At 48.8% G+C, this 10,000-nt stretch overlaps 1 protein-coding gene across 2 annotated transcripts in view; it reads right to left on the reverse strand.

Annotated features, from left to right (window-relative positions):
- The window catches only part of wnt5a (wingless-type MMTV integration site family, member 5a), a 56,983-nt gene that overhangs the window by 38,836 nt on the left and 8,147 nt on the right, over positions 1-10,000 (reverse strand). Inside the window, exons 1-2 of one of the 2 annotated variants that reach the window (XM_055647521.1) lie at positions 5,720-6,144; positions 902-1,032 (exon numbers count right to left, since the gene is read on the reverse strand). In XM_055647521.1, coding sequence (XP_055503496.1) covers positions 902-1,032; positions 5,720-5,851 — 263 coding nt within the window. In that variant the 5' untranslated portion in view covers positions 5,852-6,144. Of the gene's footprint in view, positions 1-901; positions 1,033-5,719; positions 6,145-10,000 lie in introns of those variants that run through there. The other variant, XM_055647522.1, reaches the window with a different exon arrangement.

Genomic DNA, 10,000 nt, shown 5'->3' on the forward strand with positions numbered 1-10,000 from the left:
CCTTCTCCCCCCCCACCCCCCTTCCCTCTCTACCCCACCCCCTTCCCTCTCCCCCCCGCCCCCTTCCCCCGTACCCCCTGTCCCTCTTCCACCACTCCCCTTACCCCTCCCCCCCACTCCCCTTCTCTCCCTCCACCCCTCCCCCACTTCCCTCCCCCCTCCCCTCCCCACTCCCTCCCCCTCTCCCCCTCTCCCTCCCCCCACCCCTCTCCCCCTCCCTCCCTCCCCCCCATCCCCCCTCCCCCACATCTCTCTCCCCATCCCCCCTCTCTCACCCCCTACCCCGCTCTCATTTCCCTCCCAAATCTGTCCCGTTTCCTCCTTCTCCTCTCCCCTCCCTCCCCTCTTCTCTCCCCCCCCCCCCCTCCCCCCACCTGTGTGTTTTGGGGGGTAGTTAATGCTAGTGCGATGCCGCAGCCCCCCCCTCCCCCCCCCCCCCCCCCCCCCCCCCCGCAAACGCAGTTGGGGAAACACACCCAACGGGTCTGCACTTGGTCTAGTACAGAATGAAACTCCGGAGTGAAAAGTCAGATGAATTTCCAACATTGTGAGATGTTTCAATCAGACGGGGCCGTTTCCTAATATTCCTTTCTGTTTTTTAATACTTTTATTTTAAATAACACTTTGTGCTTTTTTTGTTGGTAAACCACCATCTGCAGTTCCTTGTAAAAACCTCTTTCAAATCTCCCTCCTTAGCAAGGAGCACTTGAATGATGAAGTCTAGCCAATACTGCAATGTATGGTCGTGTCAAATCCCACTGACAAGGGCGGTTGTTGTGGATAACCTCCTTACCAATGTCGTTATGGTGCAATGAGTATTCTAGCCCTAGATATATCGGCGCCCGCAACCTGAGCGTTTGATTTATTTGTTTTTTAAAGGAAGGACTAGCGTGCTACTCACCACCAAGAGTTGGCCTCGACCACGGCCTGTTTACAGCCGGACAGGAAGGTGAGGGCGAGGAGTAGAGACGTCAAGGCCATGGTACCTTTCAAAGCCGACTCCAGCGCTCTGTGTGCCACCTCCGCAACGCCCTGTACAACATAAACCGCAGCTAGAGCGCCAGGGATCAAAGACAAGCGGCGGTAACATGTCACACTGAGGGCAGGGTAGTGTAGGGGGTAGTGTAGTGTAGTGTAGTGTAGTGTAGTGTAGTGTAGTGTAGTGTAGTGTAGTGTAGTGTAGTGTGTAGTGTAGTGTAGTGTAGTGTAGTGCAGTGTAGTGTAGTGTAGTGTAGTGTAGTGTAGTGTAGTGTAGTGTAGTGTAGTGTAGTGTAGTGTAGTGTAGTGTAGTGTAGTGTAGTGTAGTGTAGTGTAGTGTAGTGTAGTGTAGTGTAGTGTAGTGTAGTGTAGTGTAGTGTAGTGTAGTGTAGTGTAGTGTAGTGTAGTGTAGTGTAGTGTAGTGTAGTGTAGTGTAGTGTAGTGTAGTGTAGTGTAGTGTAGTGTAGTGTAGTGCAGTGTAGTGTAGTGTGTAGTGTAGTGTAGTGTAGTGTAGTGTAGTGTAGTGTAGTGTAGTGTAGTGTGGAGAGGGGGAGGGAGGAGGGGCGGGGAGGGATGGGGAGGGTGAGTGCAGTGTAGTGTAGTGTAGTGCAGTGTAGTGTAGTGTATGTAGTGTAGTGCAGTGTGTAGTGTAGTGTGTAGTGTAGTGTAGTGGTGTAGTGTAGTGTAGTGTAGTGTAGTGTAGTGTAGTGTGTAGCGTAGTGTAGTGTAGTGTGTAGTGCAGTGTAGTGTAGTAGTGTAGTGTAGTGTAGTGTAGTGTGTAGTGTGGTGTAGTGTAGTCTAGTGTAAATATTGTGTCGTTGTTGTAGTAAATACAGTGTAGGTGTAGTGTGTAGTGTAGTGTGTGTAGTGTAGTGTAGTGTAGTGTAGTGTGTGTAGTGTAGTGTAGTGTGTGTAGTGTAGTGTGTGTAGTGTAGTGTGGGTAGTGTAGTGTAGTGTGTGTAGTGTAGTGTGTGTAGTGTAGGGTGAGTAGTGTAGTGTAGTGTAGTGTGTGTAGTGTAGTGTAGTGTGTGTAGTGTAGTGTGTGTAGTGTAGTGTGTAGTGTAGTGTAGTGTGTGTAGTGTGTAGTGTAGTGTAGTGTGTAGTGTGGTGTAGTGTGGTGTAGTGTAGTGTAGTGTAGTGTAGTGTAGTGTAGTGTGTAGGGTAGTGGTGCGGGGTAGTGTAGTGGTGTATTGCAGGGTAGGGTGGGGCAGTGGTAGGGTAGTGGGCAGTGGGTAGGGTAGGTAGTAGTGGCGGGTGTAGTGGTGTGGTGTAGGGTAGGGCAGTGGCAGGGTAGGGTGGTGTAGGGTAGTGCAGTGTAGTGTAGTGGTGTAGGGCAGGGTAGTGGTGTGGGGCAGTGTAGGTAGTAGGTAGGTATAGGGTAGGTAGGGTAGTGTAGGTAGTGTAGGGTAGGGCAGTGTAGTAGTGGGTAGGGCAGGGTAGGGTAGGGTAGTGGTAGGGCAGGGTAGTGGGTAGGGCAGGGCAGGGCAGGGTAGGGTATGGTGTAGGGCAGGGTAGTGTAGGTAGTGGGTAGTGGTAGTGGCAGGTGTAGTGGTAGGGTAGGGTAGGGTAGTGTAGGGTAGGGCAGGGTAGGGGTAGGGTAGGGTAGGGTAGGTAGGGCAGGGTAGGGTAGGGCAGGGTAGGGCAGTGGGTAGGGCAGGGCAGGGTAGGGTAGGGTAGGGTAGTAGTGTAGTGTAGGGTAGGGTAGGATAGTGTAGTGTAGGGCAGTGTCGTGGGCAGGGTAGTGCAGGCAGTAGGTAGGGTAGGGCAGGGTAGGGCAAGGCAGGGTAGGGCAGTGTGTAGTGTCGTGTAGTGGTAGTGACAGTGTAGGACAGGGTAGTGATAGGGGGTAGGTAGGGCAGGGTAGTGTAGGGTAGTGGCAGGGTAGGGTAGGTAGTGGGTGTAGTAGTGTAGGGTATGTAGTGGGTAGTGTAGTGTAGGCAGGGTAGTGGTAGGGTAGGGTAGGGTAGGACAGGGTGTAGGGCAGTGGCAGGGTAGGTAGTGGTGTAGGTAGGGCAGGGTAGGGTAGGGCAGGGTAGGGTAGGGTAGGGTAGACAGGGTAGGGCAGGGCAGGTAGGGTAGGGTAGTGGGTAGGACAGGGTAGGGTAGGGCAGGGTAGGGCAAGGCATGGGGTAGGGCAGGGTAGGGTAGGGACAGGGTAGGACAGGGTAGGGCAGGGTAGGGCAGGGTAGGGTATGGCAGGCCTGGGACACTGGCGGGGAATCTGTGGGTGAAAGGTGCCCGCAGATGTCGGTGGCCCATCCTCAAGCTGCCATTGGCAGAGCGACAATTCCTCGCACATCTGGCACGCGTTACCAGATGTGTTTGGACCAGGGTAATTGTCGGGCAATTACTGCTCGAGCAAAGATGCTTTATAACCAGACCATTTGTCACCGTTCACCGTCACGCCTCAGTGAGACAAAGCCTCTAATACCTGACGCGCCCGCGACTTGCATCGACCAATGGAAGCTACATCTTACCGTAGCGCTGCGCGAAATAAACCCCAACCCGGGCAGTAACTAAACAGTGATGAGTATTCCATGCCCCTGGCGTGGCCCCGAACACTGCCCCCAATGCCCGTGTATCATCTGCTCGGGATATTTCTCAACCATGGCCAAACGAACGAAGAAGCGTCTCGACACGAAACCGTTCACCCGTTCCTTCTCTCCAGAGATGCTGCCTGTCCCCAGAGTTTCCCCAGCATTTTGTGTCTATTTCCCCCCTCAATGGTGTTCGCGGGAGGTGAGAATGTCGTTGTCAAAAGTCGCCAACAGAGCTGGAAGCTTTTGCTGATGATAAGACACAAAATGCCGGAGTAACTCAGCGGGACAGGCAGCAGCAGCATCTCTGGTTGTCCCGCTGAGAATCTATGTTTCTATGGTGGGGTCGAGGCCCTTCTTCAGACGGTCAGGCCCCATCATCCTGCAACTCATCCACCCGCGACCCCCCTACTCCGTCGCCTCACTCTTGTTCCCAACCCGCTGAGTTACTCCAGCGTGTGACTCTGGCCGTCTAGACAGTTCACCCGGGTGCAAGTCTCTGCCACAGACGGCAGTGGAGGCCAATTCACTGGATGTTTTCAAGAGAGAGTTGGATTTAGCTCTTGGTTGCTGGACGGAATCAGGGGATACGGGGAGAGGGCAGGAACGGGTACTGATTCTAGATGAACTGCCATGATCGTATTGAATGGCGGTGCTGGCTCGTATGTCAACCCATTCACACGGGGGCGGCCGGTAGATCGGAGGACATATAGTTCTGGGAATTCGCATTAAATATGTTTGTTGACTTTTTAAGTTTTTTTAAAAATTTCTTCTGGGTAAAAATACACTTACATTTAAAATGTCCTTTTAACAAACTCGCTTGTAGGAATTTGGGTTTTGAAAGACAAAATGATCCGAGGGTTTAACTCAAACGGCTGAGCGAACCCCTCTAGGTACAAAACACTTCACAAAAGGTGGCAGCTGGCGAGAACACTTTAAAACATGTTTTATCCCGGAACGACCTTACAACAAGTAAAACTGTAAGTTGCCCGCCACCGTTGCAGGCTCGGCGTGCGTTTAAACATTTAGCAGTAACATAGAAACATAGAAATTAGGTGCAGGAGTAGGCCATTCGGCCCTTCGAGCCTGCACCGCCATTCAATATGATCATGGCTGATCATCCAACTCAGTATCCCGTACCTGCCTTCTCTCCATGCCCTCTGATCCCCTTAGCCACAAGGGCCACATCTAACTCCCTCTTAAATATAGCCAATGAACTGGCCTCGACTACCCTCTGTGGCAGAGAGTTCCAGAGATTCACCACTCTCTGTAGGAACGGACCAACACGATGGGACCATCAGACGGGGTCAGTAAAAGCTCACAAACCTTCCCTCGCAAGCGTTGCACGATTCACATGTATTGAGGAAATGCAGTTCCGTTTTATCAACATTTTGCAACCAGAATGCCTATCTATAACTCGAGGGGAAATGTGTAGGAGGGAACTGCAGATGCTGGTTTAAACAGAAGATAGACACAGAGTGCTGGAGTAACTCAGCGCGACAGGCAGCATCTCTGGAGAGACCCTTCTTCACAATTCACAATTCACATTCACAAGATACAAGCCTCTGGGAGCAAGGCGTGGGGGCATTCCGTGTATCATCGATCTGGTCTTCACTAATATCAAGTCATTACTTGAACGTGTGCAGACAAAAAGTGCTGGAGAAACTCAGCGGGTGCAGCAGTATCTATGGAGCGAAGGAAATAGGCAACGCTTCGGGGGCCGAATCCCTTGGGAAATAGGTAACGTTTCGGGCCGAATCCCTTGGGAAATAGGTAACGTTTCGGGCCGAAACCCAAGGGTTTCGGCCCCGAAACGTTGCCTATTTCCTTCGCTCCATAGATGCTGCTGCACCCGCTGAGTTTCTCCAGCAATTTTGTCTTCCTTCGATTTTCCAGCATCTGCAGTTCCTTCTTGAACAGTTTATTTAACGTGTGCCCTGTTCACTGGCAATATTTGACCTTGTGTAACACACGGCTGGTTTATCCCTCGGAGTGACTTCTATATTGTCTGACCTGCCGATCTCCGTAAATGACTTTAATTTTTTACAAGCACACAATTCACCAGGTGAACACAACGGCAATACCCACGACGGCTGGAACAAGGTGATAAAACTCTGCACAATCCCGGTCCAAAACACGAACGCCCCGTGTCCATAGCGACCATTTATGTCTGGCAGCGTAGAATCGGTTAATTCTGTACTCACCCAAAATATGTCTAGTTTGTTCCAACTTAAGCCAAACACTTGAAAGGATCTGCGTTTTGGATTGGTAATGAGTTTATTCCTGCACTTTGCCCACCTCGAGTTAACTGTCAAAGTATGAAATTGCCCAAGCATTTCTTTTTCACCAAAGCCATAGAAATATTTCCGTCACCAGCGTTGAATCAAAGCGCGACCACTGACACATCTGTTCCCGATGTTACCATACCACAGAATCGGACTTTAGAACAAAAAACTCTAAATAGAACAGAACCGCGCCCATAAATTAAAGATTATTTGAATGTTCAGCCGAGTTGGATTCCTGTTTCCAATTGCAGACTCGAGGACCACGTCCCTTGTGCAATCCTCTTGCTGCTGCTTCCCGTTTGTGAAGCATGATATCAAATTATTCCAGATAACTTTTCATCCCAATTTACATATTATAATCTCTTCCGTTCGCTCCTTTGATTTGGACATCCTATTCTGTTTCTGGCGAGCGGCGATGGGAAAACCACATCTAGCCCCCTCCCCCTCTCTCCCTCTCTCCCTCTCATTTCAAGGCTGTTCCAACTTCAATTACTGAGGCGGTCACGTTAGCATCTCAAGCGATGGACTCGGCTGAACGAACACCTGGGTGAGGTTTGACATGTTTAAGTCGCGAACCCCCCCCCCCTAAAGAATCCAAATCAGCAGCGAGGCGAGATGAACAAGCAGATTTGTGCACATGGAGTTCACGCAGCTCCTGCTGCTGTTGGCGTGAACATATATCAGCTTCCTGCCAACTTGCCAATGAAGCCGAACGCGAGCACCTCATCAAAGACCAGTCCACACACCAGATAGAACACCAATCATTCGTTCCCATTCAACAAAAAGACGATCAGATAAACTATTTTCGTTCAAATTGAAGACGTCTATAATCCATTTTATGATAATCCAGATACTGGATATTCTATTAGATTTTAGAACGTGTAGGAAGGAACTGCAGTTGGACACAAAGCTGGAGTTACTCAGCGGGACAGGCAGAGTTTCTGGGGGAGATGGAATGGGTGATGTTTCTCTACTCCCCACAGATGCTGCCTGTCCCGCTGAGTTACTCCAGCACTCTGTGTCTATCTTCTGTTTAAACCAGCATCTGCAGTTCCTTCCTACACATTTCCCCTCGAGTTATAGATAGGCATTCTGGTTGCAAATGTTCATAAAACGGAACTACATTTCCTCAATACATGAATCTTAAATCCATCAAGGATTATTGTGAATATGATATTGTTAAATGTATCCTGGACGATTGGAGATAATAACATAACGGTCGGCTCCACTTGAATCTAAGGTGTTTGAGGGCGAATCATTCTCAATGAATATTGTTATTCAGGGCAGCAAGTTACTGAATTATATTGTAGAAATATGTTATCACTTGCTCCAATACACACACACACACACACACATCCTCACACATAGACACACACACAAACACTCACTCACGCACACACACCTAGAAACACACGGCACGCACACACACTAACACACGCACACACACACACACACACAAACACGCACACACACACGCACACACACTCACGCACACACACACACGCACACACACACACACACACACGCATGACACACACCTAGAAACACACGGGAACGCACACCACTCACACACACACACACATATACACACACACACATATACACACACACACATATACACACACACACCCACACACACATATACATACTCACACACACACACACATCATGCACACACACGCAAATATACACACACACACACACTCACTTTCACACTCACACGCACACTCACACACTCATACTTCCATACAAGCACATTCACACACACAACCACGCACTCACACTCACGCTCTAGTTGCACACTCTATATTTTCACACACAGGTTTATTGTGAGTCACTTCACTCACGCTCAAGCACACACACACACACACACACACACACACACACAACACACACACACACACACACACACACACACACACACACACACACACACACACTCACACAAACATCACACAGACAGTTTGCTCCAGTGCATTTTAAAGCCGTCACAATTCCTGGATGAATCTATATTTGACGCTACCAAATTAAATAGTTTGCATGTTACTTTGGACTCGCTGTTGAATATTGGACCAGATTATTTAATTCACTTTCATTCATCGCGATGGTTGTTCTTATACTTCCAACAAGCGATTCGCTCTTAATATTTTTATTTTTCTACTTGTGCTATATTTTCACACAGGTTTATTGTGAGTTAAAGTGATATGATGGCAGGGCAAGACTTTGATAGTGGCCGAGGATGCGCTTCACTTTACAGGGCTCAGGTATTTTCGCCACCACTACAACAACCTACCGCTGTGCCGCAAGCGAGTATCCTGTGCAATATTTGCAAAGATGTCTAATCTAGCACGCCCCCAGATTTAGGGACAGTTTCTTCCCAGCGGTTAACAGGCAACTGAACCATCCTACCACAACCAGAGAGCATAGAAACATAGAAACATAGAAATTAGGTGCAGGAGTAGGCCATTCGGCCCTTCGAGCCTGCACCGCCAATCAATATGATCATGGCTGATCACCAACTCAGTATCCCGTACCTGCCTTCTCTCCATACCCCCTGATCCCCTTAGCCGCAAGGGCCACATCTAACTCCCTCTTAAATATCGCCAATGAACTGGCCTCGACTACCCTCTGTGGCAGAGAGTTCCAGAGATTCATCACTCTCTGTGTGAAAAAAGTTCTTCTCATCTCGGTTTTAAAGGATTTCCCCCTTATCCTTAAGCTGTGACCCCTTGTCCTGGACTTCCCCAACATTGGGAACAATCTTCCTGCATCTAGCCTGTCCAACCCCTTAAGAATGTTGTAAGTTTCTATAAGATCCCCTCTCAATCTCCTAAATTCTAGCGAGTATTGTCTTTCCGCTGACTGGTTAGCACGCAACACAAGCTTTTCACTGTACCACGGTACACGCCACAACAGACCACACCAAACTGAACTAAATTAAACGAAGACAAAGCGGCTGGAAATTAAAACTCGAATTATTTGAGGGTTTTTTTCAGAAAGATCAAGAGCCGTGTTGCCCGCGCGGTTTACGGAGCCCACGATATTACAAACGAACATTGAAAGATTCAAGGTGGACAAAAATGCTGGAGAAATTCAGCGGGTGCAGCAGCATCTATGGAGCGAAGGAAATAGGCAACGTTTCGGGGCCGAATCCCTTGGGAAATAGGCAACGTTTCGGGGCCGAATCCCTTGGGAAATAGGTAACGTTTCAGGGGCCGAATCCCTTGGGAAATAGGTAACGTTTCGGGCCGAAACCCAAGGGTTTCGGCCCGAAACGTTGCCTATTTCCTTCGCTCAATAGATGCTGCTGCACCCGCTGAGTTTCTCCAGCATTTTTGTCTATCTTCGATCTGCGGTTCCTTCTTAAAAAACATTGAAAGATTCAAAATCCTCTTTACATCCGTAACATGGCTTCACCAAGAATGGGAAAGTAACGGTGGAAGAACATGCAAGATTTGCGCCGTTATACAATCACCACAAACGGTTAAACGCGATCCCGCGTTAAGCCAGCGTTAATACAACACAGGGTGACAAATCTAAACGTTGTTTTAAGAGCGAATGGTTCCTCAGTGACGGAGCAACTTTCACAACAGTCGTTGTCACCTTGAGCCTCTCGTCCCCGCTTTGATATCTCGTTTTCCACACCTTACCCATCCATATCTCTGTGCCTCCCTCTCCCCTGACTCTCAGCCTGAAGAAGAGTCTCAACACGAAACGTCACCCATTCCTTCTGTCCAGCTGAGTTACTCCAGCCTTTTGTGTCTATCACCTTCCTATACATTTCACAATCGACAACTGGACTGAGACTTGAATACCACATTTCAATATTTTAAAAGTGAGTAGAAAATCAGTGTGAATTATAGATTGATGCTTCGAGTTAAACTGAGACCATTTTAACCATATAACCATATAACAATTACAGCACGGAAACAGGCCATCTCGGCCCTACAAGTCCGTGCCGAACAACTTTTTCCCCCCTTAGTCCCACCTGCCTGCACTCATACCATAACCCTCCATTCCCTTCTCATCCATATGCCTATCCAATTTATTTTTAAATACCAATGAACCTGCCTCCACCACTTCCACTGGAAGCTCATTCCACACCGCTACCACTCTCTGAGTAAAGAAGTTCCCCCTCATGTTACCCCTAAACGTCTGTCCCTTAATTCTGAAGTCATGTCCTCTTGTTTGAATCTTCCC

Source organism: Leucoraja erinacea, chromosome 16, assembly GCF_028641065.1.
Source record: "Leucoraja erinacea ecotype New England chromosome 16, Leri_hhj_1, whole genome shotgun sequence".
Classification (NCBI taxonomy): domain Eukaryota; kingdom Metazoa; phylum Chordata; class Chondrichthyes; order Rajiformes; family Rajidae; genus Leucoraja; species Leucoraja erinaceus.